The sequence below is a fragment of the Megascapheus bottae genome, chromosome 12 (assembly GCF_031878675.1).
Source record: "Megascapheus bottae isolate mThoBot1 chromosome 12, mThoBot2.hap1, whole genome shotgun sequence".
NCBI classification, from domain to species: Eukaryota; Metazoa; Chordata; class Mammalia; order Rodentia; family Geomyidae; genus Megascapheus; species Megascapheus bottae.
The window spans coordinates 5,165,557-5,192,797 of NC_143520.1; the positions used below are offsets into that span (position 1 = coordinate 5,165,557).

Here is a 27,241-nt window from a genome sequence, read left to right on the forward strand (position 1 = left end):
AAATACATAAAATGGAATTTTTAGTTTGGGAAAGAAAATCAATTCTATTGAAATACAGCTGTCAGTTTTTATTATGATATAATATGCTAAATAATATGTAGCTGTTTTTAATAATATAATAATGTGCAGTGGATCTGAAATCTATAATTTGGAAGTGGTAATGTGTGTATATAGTGTTCAAGAATTCTGTAACAAAGCTGGACCTTAATGGTTCATGCCATTAAATAGCTAATCCTGCTACTCAGAAGGCTAAAAGCCTAGCCAATATAGCCCTGAAACTCCTATCCCTAATTAGTCAACAAAAAATCCTAGGTGGAACTGTGGCTCAAAGTAGTAGAGTGCTAGCTTTGAGTACAAAAGCCCTTAGTTCCAGCCCCCAGGACTGGCACAAGAAAAAAACAGAAAGAAAAAGAAAAAAATAGAATTTTGTGACAACTATAATGTCCACTGAGTTTGATTACTATTGGTGGCAAACTCATAGGTAATTGCTAAGTATATTATTATTTGTACATTTTTTATTATTGAAGAAAATGTGCCTTTCAATTAGAAGAAAATGAAAATAACATATTTTGCCACCTCAGTTTATCAGTACATTGAATTCATGGTTTCATTGGATGTCCTTGAACTCCAAGATAAAAAACAAAATAGGGCCAGGAGTTTGGCCGAGCAGTACAGTGCTTGCCTAGCATGCACAAAGACCCAGGTTTGATTCCTCAGTACCACATACATAGAAAAAAACTGGAAGTGATGCTGTGGCTCAAGTAGTAGATCGCTAGCCTCGAGGAAAAGGCCAAAGGACAGTGGTCAGGCCTTGAGTTCAAGCCCCAGGACCGGCAAAAAAAAAAAAAAACAACCAAACCTGTTAAATACAGCAGCATCAGGCCTTTTTTGCCAGTCCTAGGCTTGAACTCAGGGCCTGGGCACTGTCCTTGGACACTTTTTGCTCAAGGCTAGCACTCTGCCACTTGAGCTACAGCACCTCTTCTGGCTTTTACTGAGTATCAAACCCAGGGCTTCATGCATGCAAGCGAGCATGCTACCACTAGGCTACGCTCCTGGCCACAGCATCGGGGTTTTGATCTGGTTAGGCAGCACCTCATGTCCAGGAGCACAGGGCAAAACAAACTGCCCACTTTGTTGCCAGGCAATGAAAGAAAAGAAGATGGGATAAGGGGTGCAGGGGGCAGGTGGGAGGGGTGTCTTGGTTCTGGTGTCTTCTTCAAGGATATTGTCAGTGAGTAGCTGACCTTTCACCAGGGCTCTCTTCTAAAAGATTATGTGCCAATTCCCTCCCCCCACCCACCCACCAATAAACTAAGGCCAGGGCCAAAGTTTTCAGACATGAGCCTTTGAATGCAAAATATAATCTGTTGCAATTTTAGGGACCAGCGTAATAAAAAAAACTCCAGATAAACCCTTTGGAGATTCAAGCCTTTTAAATTAAAAGTATCTTTTGATGGTTAGAATATTTTCCCCTGCAATCTAAAGCTCTTACATATAAAGCTAGCTTTGACAGTTTCATGTAGCAGCAAAGTGAATTTAGAGACAAAAGCTAGATCAGAATGTAAAGGTACAATTGGATTTCAGCAGTACATTTTTAAGTTTGATAGTGTTTTTATGCCTGGGCAGTCCAGCCCAAGAGTGTCTGCCCCCTTACAGTGGACAGTAATTACTTACGTCCATGTCCATAAAGACTCCAAGCTGAGTAACTGTGGGCCTAAAGCAGTCTGAGACAATAAGCTTTCTTCCCCAGCAGTAATTTTTTTCTGTGCTGATGAAGTGAAGAAAGAGTCTCTTCCCTTAATATCTCTGAGGCTGACCTCTCTATCGGCAGTTTGCATCTCACCTTGCGTGGAATATCAAAGTTAACCCCTCTACTGATGTCAGCATCTGAAGAGGAAGGAGGAGGGGTTCTTGAATTTGAAGCACTTCCCGTGTACCTTGTAAGACTATGTGTCCTCTGAAATAAGGCCATTCACTTAGAAGAAAAGTACCCTGTTCCACATTGTACCAAGAAAATTAGTTTTTAATCTTATTCCCTGCTTTTGAATCTACTTCCCAAGGGACATGATTTGAGTGACATAATTTTTTTCTATTTTCGATAATAAAGCTCTCTCAGAAATTACTGTTTCACATCTCTTGGTGACAAATCAGAAAACGGGCAATTTTTCAACCCAAAGAAGTTGAAATATGATTTCTCTATTGTGCAAGTCAAATGGCTGGAAAACTACACAAGATTGGAGAAAGCTATTCATTAGATTCAAACTCTAGCCAACAAACTCACTCAGAAATACTGACAAGTTCACTAGTATTGTACTGGTTCACTCACAGAGAGTTTTGCCTGCTAGCTTTCAACTCGAAGATACTTAGCAATGCAACCATTTTACAGGAGAATGAGGCTGGCAGTTTCCACTCCACAACAAAGTGTTATGAGGACCAAAGGGGACCATTCGCATGCAATGTTCAGACAAGGGGGGCAATGACTGACATTTAGTGAACCACAAAGCTGCTGTGAGGCAGAGGCTGATGGCCAGTTACTCACTGACACAGACTTTCAAGTGGCAAGAGCAGCAACCATCAGAATTATGACAGTTACTGGAAGACGGGGGCAGGAACTCACAGAATTACCTCATTTCCATGTGTTCAACATTAGTTTGAATAAACAGGTTTTTTCTGCCAATTTTTTTTCTTAAAGACTATACAGATTCTCATTTAGTCAAGAGTCAATTTAATTTATAGACAATTTTCCCTACTCTCAGAATTGGTCTAAAAGTCAAGATATGAAAATCAGACATAAATAGTTAATTATGAGTTAGAAAGCCTCCCAGTGATCATCTTTGATTGAAGAGACAGGGTTTCTGGAATTTAGTTTGAGACATGGTAGTATAACATGGGATAGCAAAGGCCTGATAGTTAATGTGAAATCATGTGGCATAATATTTTTGTACTCTGAGAACTTTTAACATGAGTTTTTAATGTCTCTCTTCATGGTTGCTGTGTCTTTGACTTCAGCAATCTGCATCTGTAAATGGCATAGGTCATAACGCTCTTTGGAAATTCTCAGGATGGTGTCCTAAGCCATTATTTATTCTCTATATTTTTAGGTATTAGATGCTCATCACCAAAGGTGTCATTATCAAAACACCTTATTTACAGAAGTGACCCACCAGAATTTTTCCCATTTGGAAAAACAAACTCAGACATTTCCTAAAAAGTAGTCCCTATGACTAATGAAAGGAAGCCCCCATATTAGTAAGTAGAAGACAAAATGCCTATACTATCTCATGCTAGGTAAACTTTGTGAACATTTAAAATCAGCTCTAATCTAATTGAGTCATCTAGTTGGAGGAAATTTCAGTGAGTAAAGACTCCAATTCTGTTGAACCACCACATATTGTTATGTGCCTCGAAGATCTGAGTTATTTGTGAATGGCACTATCACTCAGATGCAAAGCCTTCATAGTGATACCTTCAGTGATGGACATCTAATTCATAAGAGGGAAAAGAACATTAAGTAATGGCCCAAAATGTAATACATTGAATTTTTATAAGCATTTATGGCATAATATACCAACCATGTAATTATTAAAAACTGAGATGAATACATTATAAGTTAATACTAATATACAACATTGGGGAGATGGTTGTTGGATTAGAAGCCTCTGATGAATATCTTAACAGAATGCAGTTAGTACCGTACAGTCTCAAGGCGAGACTTAACTGTGGAGCTCTTGTCTTGCACATGAAAGGCCCTGAGTTTGATTCCAAAAACTACAAACGCAAAAATGAAACTTACTAGAAAAGAAAGAGGACACCAAGAGTTGCAAAAAGGGTTTCCCATACTTTTCTGACAATTTTTTGCATGTTCTTTCCATTGTCTGGCATATACACATATATGTGTGTGTGTGTGTGTGTCATATATATATATATATATTCATCATCAGAAGATTGCTTATATGTAGGCCTATGTCCTAAAAGAGGACATAGTGAAATATACAAATTTGTATGTTTTATCAAACATCAAAACATAAGCCCTGGCATAGAAGAATGTGTTGTTAACATCTCTGCCTTAGTGTTTCTGAAAAACTCTGGATAGCATTGTTTCAACTTTAACTGGCATTAAATATTTCTTTTAAATATATAGCCTTGGGAACCATGCTACAAATACTCCATAATCAGTACATCCATGTAGATAAATCAATGCATATATCTCTTTTTCTATGTGTATTTGTTTTGCTAGTTGCAATTTGGAGAGTAGCATGAAATTTTTCTTAGATTTCATGCATATACTAGAGATCACCATTTGGAATTACATTGTTTAATTCAACAGACTTATTACCTACTTTAGGTCTTTATTTTATACCTCACTAGTATAAAGATAAATGAAGATGTTACCAAAAATCGAGAGATAATCCTAGCAATTTTAAGTGCAAATAAATTGATATTTAATGTAAATAATATGATTCACAAATATATGAAGAGGATTACAAAAGTGATGAGACAAAAGGGTAAGTAGATGATAAAGACTACAGTCACAAGATCACTAGAGAAGCTTTATGGTAATCCAGAGAGGATAGAAGTGGGTCTGGAATGATTGCCGCACATAGTAATATCTGCTAAATCAAAGCGTGAATGGGGCTTACAGAAAGACAGCTTTGCGCCTCCTTTGCTATCCTGAAGGCAAATAATAAATGACTGTACAATAGAGGACAAATTACATTTTCACTGAAAGCAGAATGAACATTAAACCACACTAAGGGTTAGTCTATTTAAATCATAATGAGGAAAATAACATGTAAATATTAAGCATGAAATGAAGAAATAGTAAATATGAAAATAATGTTTCCCCAATATTAAATATTAAAATCAGTGTTGGAGTACTGAGCTGTGCCAGTCCAGTTGTCATGACTGGTACACACTTTTTATTTCCAATACTCAGCAGCACAACAGCATCTGAATGTAGAACAGAACCCATGACCATGACCTCATTGTATGAATTACCTATACCCACTCCTCAAAACTGTTTACCTTTTATTTTAAGATTTAAAGCCCTGGCCTGTCAATTACCATTTCCTTAATTCTTCAGATTAATTAGAAAAGAGTCGTAGTATGTATATTTGGAGATATAGCTACCCAGCACTTGCTCAGGATTAATAAGTCAATCAGCAATATACTAATTATACTCATTTCCCTACCTCAGTGATCAGGAAATCATAGAAAGGATCTGATGGTTGAACTTTAATATCTTCTTCTAAAGGAAGGAGAGAGATAGAGCATAGGCAGTTTTAATGGGACAGCAAATGATTTTTAGGAGAAATACAGAAACTCAAATTATAGAACTCTGCATCAAAGTTTTCTCAGTACTCTGGGGGCAGTAGCAGGCAAGGTTACTGAAAGGTGAGACAACAATGGTTATGTGAACAAGGTGAGACAACAATGATTATGTGAAGATGCAGAGAAAACCTCCCAGGTACTTTCTACAGGGTTTTCCAGCTTATTGGAATAAATTGTTGAAATACTTCTTAAGAATTTTCCCTGAATTTCATTTGTTCTCCTTTCTCAGTTCTAATTTCATTAATGTGGATACTCTTTAGGATAGGTTATCTAGAGTTTTCTCAATATTGTGTATCTTTTCAAAGAACCAACTTTTGTTTTGGTGATTCTTTGCAATAGTTTAGGTTCAATTTTTAAATTTCTGTCCTAATCTTTCTTTCCATAAATATTTTTGGTTTATTTGTTTTTTTTAAGATATTGAGGTGCTTGTCAAGGTTATTTACTTGAGATTTCTCTGATTTTTTTTAATGAAAGTACTTACAACTACAAACTTCCCCATGAGCATTATCTCTGATTTGTTGGAAAGTTCTAAGTTTTGTCCTTCTTTTCATTTGGTTTTAGGAGATATCTGATTTCCCTTATTTTTTTAAGTTACCCATTGGAAATTCAGAAGTGTATTGTTGAGTCTCCATCTGTTCTCTTTAGTTTCTCTTACTATTGATTTCCAGGAAAGTTCTCTCTAAGTTTTGTTCTTATTTTCATTTGGTTTTAGGAGATATCTGATTTCTCTTATTTCTTAAATGACCCATTGGAAATTCAGAAGTGTATTGTTGAGTCGCTATCTGTTCTCTTTAGTTTCTCTTACTATTGATTGCCAGTTTTAGTCATTAGTGGTCTGAAGAAATAAAGAAGTGACTTTAATTTTCTGGTATTTTTAAGACTTGTTTTTTGTCCTAAATACCTGTTCTATGGACTGTAGTCTACAGATGTAGAAACTGTATGCTACAACTGTTAGCTGGAATATAATCATCCCCAGATATCTGTTCAGTTCAGTTAATCTATTGAGTTGTTTAACTCAAAGTTTTATTCTTTTTCCTGGATGACCTATCCAGGTCAGAGTCAGATTGGTATACTAAAATCACCATTATTGTATTGGGGTTCTTTGTGCTTTTATAATATGTTTTATGAAATTGAATATACTGACATTCAGTGCATGAATGCATATAATGATGATAGCCTCTTGATTGTTCACTTTGCAAATATAAAGTGGCTATGTCACCTCTCATTAATTTTGGTTTGAAGTTTGCTTTGTCAGATGTAAGCAGTTACTCCTGCTTGCTTTCAGGGTCCAAATGCTTATAATATCTTTTTGCATTCTTTTTTTCATTTATTTTATTATAATTAATAGAAGGGTTACATAATATTCACTAGATAGAAGGTGTATTACCTCATGAACATTGATAATCTTTCTCATGTCTTGGTCCCCATTTCCCTTCCCCCACCCCATCTTGTTTTCCTCCCTTCCCTATCCTTAAAGTTTTTACTTATCTTTCCCAGTCCAGAGTGTTTCTTATAGGCCAAATCATTTCTTCTTCATTTTTAGAACAGTTCTCCACTTAGTGTCTTTTGATTGGATAATTAATAACATTTCCATCAGAGTTACTATTGAAAGTTATGTATGGTAAACTCCATCATTTTGTGCTTTTGTAGAAATCCATGGAACATTCCTCAGTATAATAAAGGCTGTGCATGACAAACCCACAGCTAGTATTATACTTAATGGCCAAAAGCTAAAGCCATTCCCTCCAAAACCAGGAATGAGACAAGGATGCCCACTCTCTCCACTCCTCTTTAACAAAGTATTAGAATTCTTAGCCAGTGCAATAAGGCAAGAAGCAAGTATAAAGGGGATCCAAATAGGGAAAGAGGAAGTAAAACTTTCCCTCTTTGCAGATGACATAATTCTGTATTTAATGAATGCTATAGACTCCACTCCCAAGCTTCTTGAGCTGATTCAAAACTTTGGAATGGTAGCAGGGTATAAAATTAACCCTCAAAAATCAACTGCCTTCCTCTATGCCAACAGTGAGAGGTATGAGGCAACAATCAGAAAAGCAACTCCTTTCGCAATAGCCTCAAAAAAATAAAGTACCTAGGAACTATCTTAACTAAGAATGTAAAGAACCTTTTTGATGAAAACTTTAAAACCCTGAAAAAGGAAATTAAAGCAGAACTGAGGAAATGGAAAAACCTCCCATGCTCCTTGATTGGAAGAATCAACATCATGAAAATGACAATCTTGCCAAAGATTATCTACAAATTCAACGCAATACCCATCAATATCCCAATGTCATTCTTTAAAGAAATAGAAGAGACAAACCAAAATTTCATATGGAATAATAAAAGACCCGTACAGCAAAAACACTTCTTCGCAGAAAGAATTCGCAGGAGGAATTTCAATACCAAACTTTAGACTCTATTACAGAGCTATAATTATCAAAACAGCTTGGTACTGGCACAAGAACAGGCCTGAAGACCAATGGAATAGAACTGAGGACCCAGATACTAAACCACAGACCTATGGCCACCTAATCTTTGATAAGGAAGCCAAAAAAATAGAATAGAAGAAAAACAGCCTCTTCAACAAGTGGTGCTGGCAAAACTGGTAAAGCACCTGCAGAAAACTAAAGTTACATCCTTCTTTGTCACTCTGCACTAGAATTAACTCCAAATGGATCATCAAAGACCTCGAGGTAAAAGCTGATACATTAAAAACTTAACAAGAAGAAATAGGAGATACATTAGGCCTCCTTGGCACAGGTAGAAACTTTCTTAATAAGGACCAAGAATCACAACAAATCAGAGAAAGGCTGGATAAGTGGGACTGCATTAAACTGCAGGGCTTTTGTATGGCAAAGGAAATAGCTAGTAAATTAATTAGGAAGCCTCCAGAGTGGGAGAAGAGCTTCACCAACCATACAACGGACAAAGGCCTCATATCTAAAATATATCAACAGCTCAAAAAATTGAATCACTCCAAAACTAATCTCCAAAGTAACAACCATCCCATTTAAAGATGGGCCAAAGACTTAAAGAGAGTCTTCTCTGAAGAAGAAACAAAAATGGCCTATAAACACATGAAGAAATGCTCGACATCTATGGCCATAAAAGAAATGCAAATCAAAACAACTCTAAGATTCCACCTCACTCCAGTTAGAATGGCCATGATCAAGAAAACTAATAACAACAGATACTGGAGGGGATGTGGCCAGGAGGGATCACTACTACACTGTTGGTGGAGCGCAAACTCTTTCAACCACTATGGAAAGCAGTATGGCAGTGCCTCAAAAGACTAAACATAGAGCTCCCCTGTGACCCAGCAATTCCACTACTTGGCATTTACCCAATTGTCCAGAAACAAGGACATACTAAATCCACCAGCACAACTATGTTCCTTGCAGCTCTATTTACCATAGCAAAGATATGGAACCAACCCAGATGCCCTGCAGTTCATGAGTGGATCAACAAGATGTGGTATTTGTACACAATGGAATTCTATGTTGCTGTCAGAAAGAATGACATCGCCCCATTTGTTGGGAAATGGAAAGACTTAGAAAAAAATCATATTAAGTGAAGTAAGCCAGACCCAAAAGAACATAAGCTCAATGGTTTCCCTCATTTGTCATAATCATTAGAAATTTTGTGTTCTCCTAGCAGAGATTTACAATAGAGCAAAACCTAGATACATAAGGCCATATAGTATGAAGCTAAATGAAAGGACCTCTAGGATATAGAAACAAAAGCCTTATAATGAGTGGTTGTTGTCCTTAATGTACTATGTTATCTCTCATCTCTTTTGCTATCCCTTGGTTATCTCATATTGTTACAGTATCTCACTTTGATATCTGATATATTGGATATATTTGTATTTGGTTATTTGAAATTGGATAGGGAAGGGGGAAAACAAGATGAGGCAGGGGAGGGAAATAGGAACCAAGACATGAGAAAGGGTATCAATTTATGTGAATTAATGCACCTTCTATCTTGTGAATATAATGTAACCCTTCTATTAATTACAATAAAAATATATGAAAAAAATTTTAAAAAGAAAGTATCATGTAGAGATTGAAAATTATGTATTAATTTGTAAGATATATGGGAAAGGATGCCTTTTCAGAATATATATATAAATAAAGAATTCCTGAAATCCAAGAATGTTAAAATCTTTTGCCTAATTTTAAATTTACAATTTGAACATTTCACAAAAAATGTAATTGCCTAACAAAGTAGTATCATCAGTTATTAGGGAAATACAAATTAAAACCACAATGAAACAATACCACATCTCCACCAGATGGCTGACATAAAAAAGACCAATGATATTGATATTGTTGGTCATAGTGAAGATGAGGGAGGGCTCAGGCAGAGACAGGGAGGTAAACTTCCACATATTGTTTTGAGGTTCTTATCACCATCCAAGAAAGAATTTGAACAATTAAGGTTATTTGGATGGGCTTTCATTATAAAGCTAGAGTACATACTCAAGGGAAAGTGTTGGTGCTTTCAGGGTAAATTCCTTCTTCTGTGATTTGGAACTACTCATGGTACATTAAAGCATTTTGGAAAGGAGGGCTAGTAATGAATTAAAGCATGTAGAAGAGGCATGGAATGGAGTCCATGGAAGATTTCCAGGATAATCTGTTACCTTCTTTTGTCCTTACATAGAGGTTTTCAATTCTTTCATGGTTTCTGGCGTATGTGCTAAAACGGAAATCCCATTATGATATAAAATACTATTGTGATTGTTTTGAAGATTAAGAGCTGAATATAGAAATGACTTATCTACCAAGAAGATTAGTTACTTAAAACTCTGTCTAGAACTTCTGGCATGCTCCCTTAGAAGATTATATTAATATATTATTGCTTCTGGGAACTTTATGAATACTACAGTGCTAGCTTTGGTAAATAGACTAATTTGAGATACAGTTTCGGAGTAAAAATCAAGAATGAGCACTATTGACATATGAAACATGGTTTACCAACTCTCCTCAGAAGGGTCTTCAAATGTTTTGTTCTTGGAATACAAGCAAGTCATTGTGGAACTCCCAGTAAGGTAATGTTAACGAAATTGTTCATTTGGATGTATGTACATACAGCAATTCTGATGTTACTAAGTAAATTCTGCTTTGAAGACTTGTGAGATAAAACCTTTAAAAAAAAGTTTGAGTTATCAGGAAATAATTAAGACATTCTGAAGTCCTTTGAATTAACATTAGATGAGGGAATATGTGAAAACAGGATTTGCATTAACTAGACAACCTACATCTTTGTTAAAAAAAAACAAGTAAACAGAACATTAATTAAAACTTCAAATACAATTTTAAAGAGGCTTTTAAAATGGAAATATTATAGTGCATTTTTCTCAAAATATCAAGTTATTGAGAAGAAAAATAATAAAACTAGTCTGACATTTAGAAATTTGCATATACAGAATGAATGCTGCAATTTATATATATAAAGGCACCAGTGACTTTTCTGTTTTTATAATCTTTTTGATTGAGTACCTCATACCAATACAGTAACAGAATTTCTTAAATCCATGTATACTATTTGTACATTCCCGAAACCAAATGTTCTGCCAACTCTAAAACATTCTAATCTTTTTAACAAAAAACTTAAATGTAATTTTTCTCAATATTAAGTAATATTTTAAAACATACTATATCTCTAATCAATTTTTAAAAGAAATATGTGCCCCTTGCATATATTTTAATAGGTCCAAAATATATTCTGCCTTTTGGTTCAATTGACTTTGTAGTGATATTCTTCATGACATCTGCTGCCAGCTCCAAGCTCAACAATCAAGTAGAAGACCCTGGAGTTTTTAACCTTAAGCATTCCCTCATATTTCTGCTTCTACCCATTCACTTCATACATTTTTCCTCTGTTTTATGTGCATCTAAATCTGATATTCAAAATTCTACTTCCTTAAAGAAAAAATGCCCCTTTTTTTCCAAACAGACATAATCATTTTCTGTTGTATGCTATCCTGCCTTTCACTAGTTTCTATTAGAAACTAGTATCTCATTTTCCCTGCTAAACTGAAGCTTTCTTAAGGTCAGGACCCTCTTTTCTTACCATTAACTTCAGTGTCTGTCACCTTGTCAGCAATTAACATATTAAAATTTATATGTGAAAAAATTGTCCATTTTTAAAAAGTTGTATAGAAGGAACTAGAGATATGAAATAGGGATATGAAGAAAAACATAATATTTTATTGTTATTAAGCAGTTATGAAAAGGTGTTATAATTCCATTAATCATGTAATAAGTACAGTGCTTCTTGGGTAATATCACCCTTTCTTTGTTCTCTTCCATTTTCACCTTACCATCTAGACCCATGTAGTTCAATTTTTACAGAGTGCATATTGCATACAATGAGTGCATTTGTTCACCCTTCCTGTCTTCATTCCTGTACCCCACTTTAACTCTCCCTCCAAAAAAGTTTTCATTTCCTGTTGTTTCTTTTAAGAAATAATTCAATTGTTTAAGAGGAATTATGCCTTGACTTTTCCCTCCAAATATACCTTCCTTTAGTCAGTCAGTTTGTATGTAAATATACTGAGTCCTGTATATGTTATCATGCCTACTTGTATTTTAGATCTAACATCTACATATGAGAAAAAAAACATGCACTGTTTGTCTCTCCAAGCCTGACTTACTTTACTTAAGGTGCATATCCATGGTTATTGTTGCAATATTCACAATAGCCAAGTTATGGGAATAGACTAGATGCTGTACATCACATGAATATATCACAGATATGTGATATATATTTGCAGGGATATGAATGGACCTAGAAAAACTCCAGGGTCTTCTACTTGGTTGTTGGGCTTGGAGCTGGCAGCAGATGTCATGAGGAATATCACTACAAAGTCAATTGAACTAAAAGGCAGAAGATACTTTGGACCTATTAAAATATATGCAAGGGGCACATACTTCTTTTAAAAATTGATACTTTATGTATCTTCTTAATATAATCTTAATTAAATGATGGTTAGACAGGATGTGTTCATTTAAGGCAAATATGCCTTCAAACTGCACTTCAGTATGCCTTACGTACATTTCCTATGTGGAACAGGAAATATGTGTCTGTTTCTATGACTTTTTCTTTGTCTTGGCATCCCTTTTTTTCATTTCTCTCTTCCCTATTCTGTTATATTAAAATAAATTATTGCTAAAACATCAAGAAAAGCTAAACTATAATTGTAAACAAAGCACCTACGTTGACTGGTATGTCTTGCAATATTGATGACATATTAAGATGCCACCCACTTTGGGTGGAAAGACTAGTGTACCTCATGGCAATCAGCTAGCAAAAACACTGTGCTAGTGTGCTTACTTAGGCTACCTACTAAGATGTAGAACATTTTGTTTATTTTGATGAACTTTGGTTTCTTCATTGAAACAATGTACCTGTTTTAGTCATATTTAGTTTGTTTTGAGTGGTAAGAAGATAATGAAAGTAATGCTACTTTTTATACTATAAAGTTTTTCATAAATGTAAAAGTATTGGAAGAACGTTATTAGAATATTAAAACAACAATATGAGAAAAATGAGAAAGTAAGTTACTGGAATTGGTCACACCTTCTTTTAAATCAAACTTCTGAGTTCAGACTCAAAATACAGCAAGCAAGAAATATTTTGGTGTATGATAATGTATGTTTCTATCACTAAACATTTACTAACCATAAGGGCTACATATGAAGATTGCTATGTAATTTGCTGCTTTATTAGTTCTATAAGATTGCAGATTCAATCTGGGCAATCATTATAGATAAAAGAGTTTCAAGTCTAAAATAATCTGTAACCAAATTTACTATTACCAATTAAGAATAATTTTCTTTCTTTTACAATGATAAGGTCAGTGTTAATAAAAGTCTAAGATGCTTTCCATTGATTGTATTTTATCACATCATCAAGTGTTAATATGTATTCTGAAAGAGAACGTAGAATATGGAATCCAAACTAAGAAAAGATTGTGGACTAATCAGATAAAGGCTGGATAAATGAGATTACATTAAACTGCAGAGTTTCTGCATGGCAAAGGACATAGCTAGCAAGATGAATAGGAAGCCCATTTATTAGGAGAAAATCTTCACTATTTATACAACAGACAAGGGTTTCGTATGAAAAACATACCTAGAGCTCAAAAAATTAAGTAATCCAAAAATCCTGGAAAAAACAACCATCCCTATAATAAGTGGTTGAAGAATTAAAAGAGACTTCTCTGGAGAGGAAATGCATGAAGAAATGTTCAACATCTCTGACCATACCTCAGCCCAACTAGAATGGCCATTATCAAGAAATGCCCACTCCTGGGCATTTACCCAAATGATCACAAACAAGGCCACAATAAAGTTACCAGCACAACCATGTTCATTGTAGCATTAGTGAGCATAGGTAAGATACAGAACCAACCCAGATGTCCCCCAGTACTCTGAATGGATCAAGAAAATGGGGTATACTTACACATAGAAATGGAAAGACTTGGAAAAAAATCATAATAAGTGAAGTAAGCCAGACCCAAAGAAAAATAGTTTCCTGGTTTTCTTCATTTGTAATAATTAGTATATGTCTAAGATAGTCCTAGCAGAGGATCACAATAACTTAATAACTATGAACATATGATCAAATAAAATGAGGCTAATCGAGGCGAACTCAAAGATATGTAAACAATAGAATTTTACTTTTTGTTTCTTTTGTTTTTGTTTTTTAATGTACTGTGTAAAGTTAGTTCTTCTTTCTTTGTGTTTTATTCCCTTTGTTTTATCCTCTGTTGTCACTGTTTTTATTTTGGTACCTACTGTCTTGTATATACATTTATCTGATTTGGAGAAGGAAAGGGGAATAACAAAGTAGTAAAATAATTTTTTAAAAAAAGGGACAAAGGGTGAACCAGTGAAACACCAGTACTCACGGGAAACTATGTTGGGAATGAACTTTTGGGGGAGTGGAGTCAGAGAGAAGGGAAATTGAGAGAAAACAAGAGAAGAGATAACAATATTCAACAAAAAACATGTATTCCTTACCTTACTTGTGTAACTGTAATCCCTCTGACATCATCCTTACAATAAAATAAAATTTATTTTTTTAAAAACAGGGGCTGGGAGTGTAGCCTATTGGTAGAATGTCTGTATAGCATACATGAAGTCTTGGGTTCGATTCCTCAGTACCACATACACAGAAAAAGGCAGAAGTGGAGCTATGGCTCAAGTGGTAGAGCATTAGCCTTGAGAAAGCTTGAAGACAGTGCCCTGAGTTCAAGCCCCAGGACTAGAAAAGGAAGGAAGGAAGGAAGGAGGTACTACTGAGTGAGGTATCTTGCACAGAAAACAACTCCTTCAGGATGATGATGCTTGGTAGCTGTGGGATTTGTGTGGGATTTATTATTTAAAACTGTTGTGACTGTCAGTACTTGAGAAGTCTAATAAAAATTGAACCCTGGACTCTGGCATTTTGGAAAAATTATGTCATCATTCAAAGAGCAACAAAACTTTAATCATATCCACAATTAACCATACTTCTTCTTCCCCCCTCTATGACATACCTAACTTGGTGGAAAAATTTAATTTTAACTTTATGTCCTTGCCATAACTAAGACATGAGTTGTAAACAAAACTAATGTGGAAGATTAGCTGGTTTTGCTATATGTTAAAAACTTCTCTAGGTATAACTTACAACTCAAGGATATCAAACAAAACATTACCTGTTTTAAATGGGAAAACATCATTTTTTCTAAGTCATCCTGATCTTGAAGTGACCTAACAAAGAAACTGATGGCATGAAATTATATATAAGTCAAGCTCCATAAACTACAATTTATACCAGAGTAACTATACATATTGATATTTTTGTTTCATGTAGATGTCAAATATACACAGTAATTTATCTTTTTGTATGGTATATGAATCTTTAATATCATCCTACTGTGTCTCTCTTAGAAGACAAAGGCAAGTTAAAAGCCAATGGTTCCAGTCAGCCATCAGGGGCTAATGGTGGCTCATTTATCCTCCAATCTGGCACAACAGCCCTGCAACCTGGAGCAGCCACTTCTCCCTCCAAGAGCACAAATGGAGCTCCGGGGTCTGTTGCTGAATCAGAAGAAGAAAAGGCCAAAAAGTTACTTTATTGTTCACTATGCAAAGTGGCTGTGAACTCCCTGTCACAGCTAGAGGCACACAACACAGGTTAGCAGCTATCTTTTGAATTTAAATAATGTTTATAACAAAGCCCTATTCTTTCCACCAGAATATCATACCTACTGTTGCACAGATATCATTTGATCAGTGTCTGTTTTTTTTTCTCAAAAATGTGATTTTTGGAAGAGTATGATCATAATAACTTTGTAAGCAGTGAAGCAAAAGCTGGTTAGAGATAAAAATCTGTTCTATTCTTCATTTCCTCAAAAGCATCATATATTTTCCAAAACTCATTTTTATGAAGTGACAGAAATGAAGATAAATATTTATGCAGAAAAATCATTGCCGTACACAGGAGAAAAAAAAAACAGAAAGAGCTTGAAAGTCCATCAGTAGGGAAATACCAACTAAATTAAGTAACCTCAGTTGACAAAATTACTCAATCATTAATATGCACTGGTAGAAAATGCATGCATAGGCCAGGAATTGTGGTGTGTGCCAGTAATCCCAGCATAAGCACTTTGAAGGTAGAGGCAGGAGGATTACAAGTTCAAGGCCTGTTTAGAATACATAATAGGACCAACTCTGAATCTAAAATAAAAGAGAAGGAAAAAGAGAAAGTGTGCATATGATATGATATGTGGAATTTCTAGGCTATTTAATTTGAGATTACACATTTTAGTACAGTAATCCTGCCTTATTCATGAATGTATTGCACAGTTTTGACCAACTGTTGTTAAAAAAAAGTCTGGCTAGCAGTTTTTTAAAACAAGTTTTAAATCCCCACACATGCATTTTGTAGCTCAGCAGATAAAGGGAGAAGTTCTCAGTCCTGCATTATCATGAATTCTGTTTAAATCATCTTGAGACTTTCTGAGTATTTCCTTGCCCCAAATTTTGTGAAAGATATGCCTCCTCAAAAATGTAAGTGGTACCCCCAATAACGTAAAAATAAATATGGTTTGTTTAAAAAAAAATAAAGAGAAAATTTGGTATTTGTTGAAAGGCAGCATGTCTATAGATAGCATTATTGGAAAAAAGGAATCAAGCATCTGTAGTAGATTTTCATCCGAGATGGACTCTGTCAGACCGTATACCTATGGATACAGTGGGTCTGCTGTCTACCAAAAAGCATACCCTAATAACAGTAGATACCTTTAGGTGGCAACCATTTAGTAATCACTTTGGTAATTTTTATGCTTCTCTGCATTATATACATATATAAATATGTTTTCCATTTTTACAACACTGTATTAAATTTATAATCATCCTCTAAGTGATTGTCTTGTAAAAGTACTGAGAACTTCCACCTGAACATAAGCTTCAAGAATAAGAAAACAAACAGCTTCCTATAGTTCTTACAAAACTATTTAATATACATCTATTTTATTGTAGGATCTAAACACAAGACCATGGTTGAGGCCCGTAATGGAGCTGGTCCAATTAAGTCCTATCCTAGACCTGGATCAAGATTAAAGATGCAGAATGGCAGTAAGGGGTCAGGACTACAGAATAAGACATTTCATTGTGAAATCTGTGATGTTCATGTTAATTCAGAAATTCAACTCAAACAGGTAATGTACTTTCAATTAGTATGTATTGCTGCTCAGGACATAACTTGAGTGTCCTTATCTCCTCATGTATAGAATTGTTCTCAGAACACTTACATTTAAGTTCACTAACCTTTACAAATTGCAAAAAAATGTGCAACATATAAGTGCTATGTCCCCAGTATCTGAGCATTCACCACTACTCCTCTATGTCAGACTCCATGGGGACAAGAATCACCTGGAGCTTAGGTAAGTGAGATGTAAAACCTATATTAAAAGGGCCCGTAAATTGAGCCAAGGAGGCACAGTCATCAGTTACTATGGTAACACTAGGTAAAACTAGGTCTGTAGAGAACATGACAAGGACAGAGGATGCTAATCAAGAGAAGATGCAAGTCTTGAGAAATTGAAAATCTGTACTCAAACCCTCTTTGAAGGTGGACCTGGGCTAGGAACGGAGAAGTTACCATGTCTATCTAGGAAATCATATTCTTGGAGCCAACTAACCCAGCAAACTTTTTTTTGCAGCATATTTCTAGCAGAAGGCATAAAGACCGCGTTGCAGGGAAACCACTGAAGCCTAAATACAGCCCGTACAACAAACTTCAGCGGAGCCCTAGCATTTTAGCAGTAAGTCACCTCACTCGTGGTTTAGACGGGACAACCTGGCTGGGTTGGATAGTGGCTTTTCAGAGGGCCTAGACAGTCACAGTCATAAAAAAAAGTGGTGAATTTATGTATTCATTTGGATTTTTGTTTGTTTCTGTTGTGCTAGTAATCAACTCTAGTGTCTCAAACATGCTGAGAAAGTGTTCTACCATTGAGTCACCTTCCTCAAATCATAGTTTTTAATCTTAATAGTTTGCACAGACAGACATTGTACAATGAATTGCTTAGTTCTTGCTAGCAGGCACCCTGAAGAAAGCTTCCGTGGAGGGGGTGATGAAAGAGGCAGACATGATTTTTTGGACTCAACTCGAGGCCCTTTGTGTGCAAGGCAGAGGCTCCACCACTGAGCCACATCACATTTTATTTATTATTAATTCCGTATTGAAATTTGGTCTTACTGAAATACCTAGGAATGTCACAAAACTTCATTTTCCTACCTAGCCTTTCAAGTAACTGATATTGCACACACACTCCACCACACCCTGTGAGGGTGAACCACTTTAATTAAAAGCTAATTACCTGACTCATTCTCAAGACCATGTCAAAGACACAAACAAATAATGCCTGAAAATTCTGAAATGTCATCAATCTGGGAACAAAATTTATTTCCATAAAACAAAAATTCACTTAATATTCTTGTGTGTGTTCTGCATGTGTACACAAGAAAGTGGTATTTGTTTTACCCCCATTTCTATTGCAGCAGGTGTGTTGGCATTGAATGTCTTACCTGTTCTAAGTATTTGCCATTTTCAGTTTCTTTGAAAAGAAACTTAGGGACTGCAGCAGTGTCATAGGAACACTTAATAAATGAGTGGATTTCAGTCACCCCGGGGCTGGGCCCAGTGGGCTGTTCATGCTAAGGTGAAATGAAGTGGACCAGCTGTTGGTGATGGCATGATTACCTTCCAACTTCTCCAAAGCCTGTATCAACGCTAGAAGCAGGTAGCACCTGCATTAAGCAAATCCAGCTTACACAACTCCTCCTGATTGCAAAAGAGAACTTAAGGATTGATTTCTTCCTACTCACAGGAAGATTCCACACTGGGATTCCTTTAGAGAACTTTTCTACCCCATTTATAGTCAACTCAACAGCAGAATTTGATTTTGCCTACAACCTTTCAAGATAGTAAAGGAGGTATAAGTGACTGTTTTCTTGATCCGTCATGAGATCATACTGTTTTAAACGTCAGTTAACCAACCTCAATGCAGTTTACATAAGCGAAATGAAATTAAGGGTTGTGCCTCTCACAAAACAAAACAAAACAAAAAAGGCAAAAAGAACAACTCCACCCAAAGAAATAATAAAAAAGAAAGAAAACATAAAACCTGTCTCCAATGTGGTGGTGTAAGATGAATGCACATTTTGAGCTGAACTCACAGAACGGAGCAGGAACTAGATGGGCCCTATCCCTCCCCCTGCACTGAGCACTTACGTGTCTGTCTAGAAGCTTCCTTTGCCCTAGCTTTGAGGATCAATGATTCTTTAAAAAGCTCTAAAATGAAAACAGTCAAGTAAAGCTATGCCAAGAGATGCTGAAACCAGCTTTGTGAAAAGTTACATTTTGACTTCACGAAGTAGGTAGAGTTTCTAACCATGAAACGTCTTAACTTGGTGTTTTGCTGATGAAAATAGTAGCCCCGCCTCACACTCAGTTTTTCTTCCTCACTAGGCAAAACTTGCATTCCAGAAAGATATGATGAAGCCCTTGGCCCCAGCCTTCCTGTCCTCACCCTTGGCAGCTGCCGCAGCAGTGTCGTCTGCACTATCACTGCCACCCCGACCGTCTGCCTCGCTCTTCCAAGCACCTGCCATCCCTCCAGCTCTCCTGAGGCCAGGGCACGGGCCCATCCGTGCCACTCCTGCCTCCATTCTCTTTGCTCCATACTAACATCTGCGAGCCCCAAGACCATTGAGGCCAGTGGGAAAGGAGAGGAGAGCCAAAAGGATTTGGTAGTGGAAACATTCTGTGTCGCAGTTAGTACCAGTATCCAGCCACAAAATGCAGCCTACCACAGGGCCCCAACTCCAGAGACAAACAAATCGCTAAACTCAAGAGAGCTTTTCATGGCCAGCTCCTGCAATTTAGGAATGTGATCAGCATAGACTTTATCTCCCTCTTCTCACCTCTTCCTCCTTCCCTAGTTCAGTTGGTATATCTGAGATAGTAGGTTTCTTGGAAATGTATAGGTCAGAAAAAGAGAGCGGAAGGAAATCAGTCTTCGTTCTCCCATTAGTGTGATCTGGCTGAGAAATAATCTGGAATATTTTCCTGACAGACTTGAAAACTAGGATCTTCCTCAGATGTCTGTATATAACTCTGGAACCCAACGGGGCATATTCTAGTGTGGAACAAAAACACAAGTGCTTACTTGTGAATATCACTTTACCAACCGATCACAACCTTTTTGTTTTGGTGTACTAGTGTTCACAGGGATTGTGTACTGTTTTAAACTCAAGTACTGTTGTATGCTGTGTAGTACTAGATTGTATCTCGTCTGAATTCAGAATTTTTAGTTGCTGTGTAATTGTTAGGAAGCAAAGTAGCTTTCAATTTTCTCTTTAAGAGAACAAAAGATAATGTATTTTCTTTACCTTCATCTTTTATTTGGAGATATTTAAAACTAAATAGAAAGCCATATAACATAGCTCTAATGACTACCTGTTTGCTATTTTTGTTTAACTTATTTTGTAGCTTTCTCACCAGTTTGAGTTGCTAAACAAATGTATACAAACACAAAAAAGAGCTTCCTGAATTGCACATTGTGGCACCTCCCGTGCATTCTGCAAGAAGACAATGAATTCGTGTACTTCTACGTAACAATCTTCATTTTTCACTTGTTTTCATTTGTAATGATGCTACATAATTGTGTGGCTCCCTAATGCAATAATGTACAGAAGATAGAAAAGTTTATAATTGAACACTTTGTCTTTCTGTTCACTGAATATGTTGCAGGTCATGCTCCCATGCCCCCCTTTCTAAACTGATGTCAACAAGACTGAGATGTTTGATGTTAGGGGCAAGTGGAAACAATAAAACAACAAAATAGAGTGAACTCTTTTAGAATATCTATATCTGCAATCTGTAAATGGTAAAATGTCTGTGTATTTTTTTAAATGTACCTTTTCAATAAAAGTACCAAAAAAATCAAAATCTTGTTGCTTTCTGGGTTATTTTCTTCTAAGGTTTCTGCAATTTAAAACCACCTGATGGAATGGTCTATGTAGGCACAAAGATTGTTTCTTATCATTTAGCACTCTAGCTGGCATTTGCTGCAGATTTTTTTGTCATGTTTATTCACTAAAGTTTGCAGCTTCTGCATGACATAAAACTTTCTTCCTGCTATCTCTCTGGATCCTTAAGAAGTTAGACCAAAGTTGTAAGTTTCCCCAAAATCATATGATCCTATTAAACCATGAGTCGACTTCTTCAAACCTTGCTGCAGGTCCTCTAAATCTCCAGGTTCATTCATGTTTAGAGCATCTATGTTCTCTCCCTTTTTATAGAATTCTATTCTCTTTACTTTTTCAATCAACCCAAAGGTTAATACATTACTGTTCATTCTGATGAGCTGCTACTGCTTATCCAACTACTGTAAAGACATGTCAACTCATCATGGATCAAGAACCTAACAGGGTTTAGCTTGAGTGTTTTATTTTCTGATGGGTCTGTTTGGTTCAGTTGGTAGCTGGGCTAGACTGGAGGGCCACATGACTTCACTCAAGTATACTGGGTGATTATGACTGGACAACTGAGCTTGACAGAAGCAATCCTCCAGAGGTCTTGCTGCCAGAAATCTTGCCTTTCCAGGGAAGTCACACTGCATTTAAAGAGGTCTACCTGGAAGTCCTAAGGCTTCTTGTGAAATAGACTAGAAACTCCAAGCATGTCAGTTGTTCAGTGTTCTACTAACAAGACTGTTTCTAAGCCCAGTTCAGACCTACAAGGAAGAAAATTAGCTATTACTTCCCCATCCTCATTAATATACTATAGTGTTATAGAATTCACAGAGAAGTAGTATAGCAATTATAGATTCCTTTTCTCCACACCTTACTCTTAAACCCTGTCAAATTTTTAAAATGAGAACCATAAAGGTAAAGCCAGAAGGTAGCAGTGTAGCCGTGTTGTAGAGTAACAGATTCCTCCATCAAAGCATTTATCCAACTGTCTGAATATTGTTGGCTACAATATGTTAGGCTTCTAAGCAGGTTATTTTCAAAGTCTAATAGGCTTGCAATTCACCATTTATAATTTAGAGCGTTTATGTTTTTCATTTGCTGTCTAACCAATATTATTTAAATTTCTCATGGTTAGACCTTGAGACATGACTTATAAATATCATCCTCCCAAGGTATTGTTTTCTAGCATAACACTTTGGATTCTTATGGATTTTTATTTTCATGGATTTGAAGAGCAATTATATTTGATTTATCTTGCCTTATCCTTGGTCTCATTGAAGCATCTTTCCATCCTCAAAAAATTATAAATGCTAATATTTAAATAGACACAAAATATATATATATTGGATTTTGAAATCACTGCAGGGAAGTAGTAAAAAGAATAGCATATAGACATAATGTTTTATTTCATAAATTAATGTTTCTATGACATACAAACCCTTAGCCTAATTTGGATTAAGTTCTAAAAACTAAGTCCCAGTGATTGTATATAGAGATTCCTTTCTTGAACACTTGTTTGTTAAACTTGTCATTTGAAATATGATGTAAAAAATCAATGTTTCTAAATTCTTTAATTAAAAAAGGCAAAAAAAGAATAGCAATTAAAAATGCATGCCTCCAAAAGAAGCTGTGGGTAACATCAAACAATAATTTATGAAACATTACTACAAAGACACAGCTTATCACCTATTCTTATTCTAATGTGCTCCACGTATTTACCCCATGTCATTTCTAGTGAAGAAAAGCTGTGATTGTATTCCACCCATCAAGGAAGCTAATGAACACGCTGCTTGCTCTGATGTAATCTAGGCAGAGTCTCTATAGAGTCATAAACCTGGTCTCACCTGAAATTGTCAGATTAAAAAATGAGTCACTTAAATTTGAATTTCAGATCAAAAACAAAAAATATTTAATGTAGAAGGTAGCATAATATATATTATGCTATATATATATATATATGCTGTAAACAAGCATGTACTAAAGGATCACTTGCTGTTTATCTGAATTTCAAATTTAGGTGGACATCATGTATTTTATTTGCCGAAGTTTGCAGCTCTTTTCTTAGGCGCATTCCCTCTTCATCTCATTGGCCATAGTACTTCAGAAGAGAAGCTGCCTCTTGGGTATTATAAATGAAGAAATGAAGGTTTTAGCAATGCACACTGTGAAATACACTTACAAGTAGGCACAGTTGAGAGCTTAAGTAAAAGTCAGTAATATCTTTTTTTTGTTTATTTTTTTGCCAGTCATGGTGCTTGAACACAGGGCCTGTGCACTGTCCCTGAGCTTCTTTTGCTCAAGGCTAGCACTCTACCACTTGAGCTGCAGCACCACTTTCAGTTATTCTGTATATGTGCTACTGAGGAATCAAAGGGCTTGAGTTTTGTGCTGATATGATATCTGGTTATATGAAAAGAAAACATTATATTGTGTACCAAATATCTAATTTTCTCATTCTCTGATCTATGAGAATTCTTTTATTTTCAGGGCACAAAGAGAAAAAGCTGTATAGAATATTCCTCTCTGGAAGTGTACTATACTCTAGTTAATATGTGGAGAAAAAGAACCAAAGCAGTCGCCATGGCGTTAGTGGCAGAATATACAGGATGAAAAGCTAAGAGCATCAGAGGGGAATACTGTTATGCTCAAACTCACTGAAGAGACTAAGTTTGGGGATATTTGAAGAAATGGACACTCATAGTCTGAGGAGGCTTCTAAGCAGGGCTAATAAATAAAAACAAAGTCAATATCAAAATACACACCCTGTATAAACATGGACATCATCAAGACACGGCCCAGGGGATTCATTTCATCTTTGTAGGTCTGACTTTTTCCTCTAGATCCTCATTTTGTTAATATGATGGCCCGTAATATCAGAGCTGACATGGCCTCTCTGGGAAATACGAGTTTCTGGTCGCTTGGTGGCTGAAGGTCCCACAGGGGATACTTCTTGCCTCCTTCCTTCCTTCAAGTAATTGGCTCCGAGGAGGAATTCATCAGGGTCATAATAGTGTAGGGTCTCTGCAGCTGTGGAGTGTGACTAGTGAATTGCCCTCATTCCTTTGGTTAACATTTCTAAGGCCAGAATGACAATATAATACATTCTACTCTGCTTAGCTAAGTGCTCAAAATGCATCAAACCTTTGCTTGTCAGATAAAATTCCTCCTGAAGGTGCAAGAGCAAAACCTCTGTGTCACATGCTTCAGTTTCAGGAGTCATTTATCTACAGATGACAGGACAAGTTTGCAGTTAAGTACCTGCTTTCATTTTTATTATAGTGAAAAGACAAAATTAGGATAAAAGATTTAAGTAAGAACAATACATTACTTGGGGGGAAGGGATACAGGGGGCGGGAAAGTGGGAGAAAATGACAGAGGGGCAGCACTGCTTGAAAAGAAATGTACTCATCACCTCATTACTTGTGTAACAAACCCATCAGTACATTACTTTTACAATAAAATAAAATACAAAATAATACATATTTTACACTCAAAATACATAATTTGCACTAAATTCAAATTTTAACCATGTCCATGGTTTTACATTATGAAAGACCTTCATGACATACTCCAAAGAGTATGCTTTTCACAAAATAAAAAAATAATGATATTTGACTCATAGTGGTTACTAATAAGCAAATACAAGTAAACTGGAGAAAATGTTTTTTAAATTGTAATATGCTCCATACATTTTCATAAATGAATAAATAACATTAAGCTTCATATTTCTCCCAAGAACTGTGAGGTGAAATTTATTTGCCCACTTGTTGAATTAATTATTTGTTCTTTTGCTATTTAAGATTTTAGCTCTTTGTATATGCCGGATATTAATCTTTTATCCATTGAATAATTAGCAATGGTTTTCTCCAGTTCTGTAGGTTTGTGCTACATTGAGGTAATTGCTTCTTTTGATGCAGAAACTTTGTATTTATTTGTTTCATCAGTTCTGGGGCTTGAAGTCAGGGCCTGGTCACTGTTTTTGAGCTTTCTCAAGGCTAGGGTTCTACCACTTGGGCCACAGCACCACTTCCAGTTTTTTCTGTGTATGTAGTACTGAGGAACCGAACTCAGGGCTTCATGCTTTCTTGGCTACACTCCCAGGCTACAGCAGTTTTAAATATGTTAAAATCCTAGTTTTTCAAGTCTTTCTTTTATTTGCTAGATAAATTAGATCCTAATTAAGAAATAGTTACCTATACCTATATCCTCCAGAATTTTTTTCTTTTTTCCAGTAGTAGCTTTAGCTTCACAGATATGTTAATATCTTTTATCCATTGGAAATTGTGTGGGAGTGGAGTTAGGGTATAGTTTGGATCTTCAATGTCTTTGAAAGGCCCTGATTTGAAGGCCTGCTCACTAGCCTGAGGCACTATTGAAACCTTACCTGGGTTTCTAGAGCCCAGGAATAAGTGTGATCTCTGGGGGATGTGACCTTTAATCAATACTGGATCTCTGGCCTCTTCTCTCTCTTTGGTTCTAATGCCATGAAGTGAGTGACTTTGCCCTACCACATGCTCTCCATTACGACTTTCTGCCTTCCTACATGCCGTAAATAATGGTACACAAGGGCTGAAATACTGATTTACTATTGAAATACATATCACTGGTAAGATTACCCTTGAAAATCTATTGACATCGCATAACCTATCGTCCCTAGATGATTCTACTGATAAAACGACAGAGCAGATCACAAGCTCTCATTCCAGTTATGGATTGAGTCATCATCCAGATGTTCTTCTCAGAAGGATGGACTATTTGGATGCCAATAATTATTTCACTTTCTACTAAATATAAATACATGGCAGGTTTAGGACCGAACATTAAAATGAAACATAGTGGCCCTCTAGTGAAGAGGCTTTCTTTGCATTTGATTTCTGGTCTTCCAAGATGATCACTGGGCTCCTCCCTCGGTTCCTGGTTCTATAAAGCTACCTAGAGATGAAACGTTGCTAAGAATAAGCTATTACACATCATTTCTTTGTTAAAACAAAAAGCTATCCTTAATTCTCACTCAGAATCCCAATGTGGCTGATCCTACTTTAAACGGATACACTGGGAAGTTAAGCAGTAAAATTAGTTTGGAGGCAGAACACCAAGCAAGACTTGAGAAGCATCACCAATCTTGAGCTACATTGCACAGTTTTTCTAATAAGTGGTAGTGTGTTTTTGTCTGCAGGAAAATAAAAAACAACCAATCTTGAATGGACTGACCCTTCACTGAGGTAGGCGAGGAGTATATAACTTGGACTACAGAGCCTCAAAGAGTAGTTTGTGGTAAAAGACTCACCTAGTGGGCCGGGAATTTGGCCTAGTGGTTAAAGTGCTTGCCTAGCATGCATGAAGGCCTGGGTTCGATTCCTCGGTACCACATACATAGAAAAAAGCCAGAAGTGGGGCTGAGGCTCAAGTGGTAGAGCTCTAGCCTTGAGAAAGTCCAAGGACAGTGCTCAGGCCCTGAGCTCAAGCCCAGGAATGGCAAAAAAAAAAAAAAGACTCACCTAGTACATTGGCTTGAGTGCAGATGCCTGAGTTCCACTCCTGGAGATGATTATTCAGAAGGTGCTAAATGGCTCCCAGAAATGTGAAGTTTAACAGATGCCTAAGAGTGTAAAACTGAAGAAAGTTTTACAGGTCTCAGAATACTTATTAGACTCCTAGATTTAGGCCATATTGCATGTAAAATCCAAATCCAAGAAATAAACATTTCCATGGTAAGAAAATTCAGATCTGTGACCCAGAGGTTCACCTGTAATAAACCAAATACTTTTCAATAAGCCATAAAGATTTTAAAATACCTTGTGAATCAATTCACTTGTTTTTGTCTCCCTGTAAATGAGATCTTATAATAACCTTTACTTTAAACAGGAAAATCAGAATAATATGTAAAATATAGAAAAGGATCTAGCAAGTCTATAAAAAAGAGAGAAAAGATTATCTTTTAAAAATTTATTTATTTATTGCCAGTCCTGGGGCTTGAACTCAGGGTCTAGGCACTGTCTTTGAGCTTTTCTTGCTCAAGGCTAACGCTCTACCACTTGAACCACAACATCACTTCTGGCTTTTTCTATAGATGTGGTACAGAGTAATCAAACCCAGGGCTTCAGACATACTAGACAAGCACGCTACTACAGGCAACAGTCCCAGCCCCAAGTTACCTTTTTTTTTTTTTGCCAGTCTTGGGCTTGAGCTCAGGGCCTGAGCACTGTCCTTGGACTTTCTCAAGGCTAGAGCTCTACCACTTGAGCCTCAGCACCACTTCCAGCTTTTTTCTATGTATGTGGTACCAAGGAATCGAACCCGGGTCTTCATGCATGCTAGGCAAGCACTTTAACCACTAGGCCAAACTCCCAGGCCCCAAGTTACCTTTA

General features: G+C 36.3%; 1 protein-coding gene across 5 annotated transcripts in view; it reads left to right on the forward strand.

Annotated features, from left to right (window-relative positions):
• Positions 1–20,811, forward strand: part of Znf385b (zinc finger protein 385B) — a 414,848-nt gene extending 394,037 nt beyond the window's left edge. For 4 of the 5 annotated variants that reach the window (XM_090342530.1, XM_090342531.1, XM_090342535.1 and 1 more), the window contains 4 exons: positions 15,279–15,524; positions 16,872–17,050; positions 17,555–17,656; positions 19,366–20,811. In XM_090342530.1, coding sequence (XP_090198656.1) covers positions 15,279–15,524; positions 16,872–17,050; positions 17,555–17,656; positions 19,366–19,584 — 746 coding nt within the window. In that variant the 3' untranslated portion in view covers positions 19,585–20,811. The remainder of the gene's footprint in view (positions 1–15,278; positions 15,525–16,871; positions 17,051–17,554; positions 17,657–19,365) is intronic. The other variant, XM_090342533.1, reaches the window with a different exon arrangement.
• Positions 20,812–27,241: the final 6,430 nt, after the last annotated feature.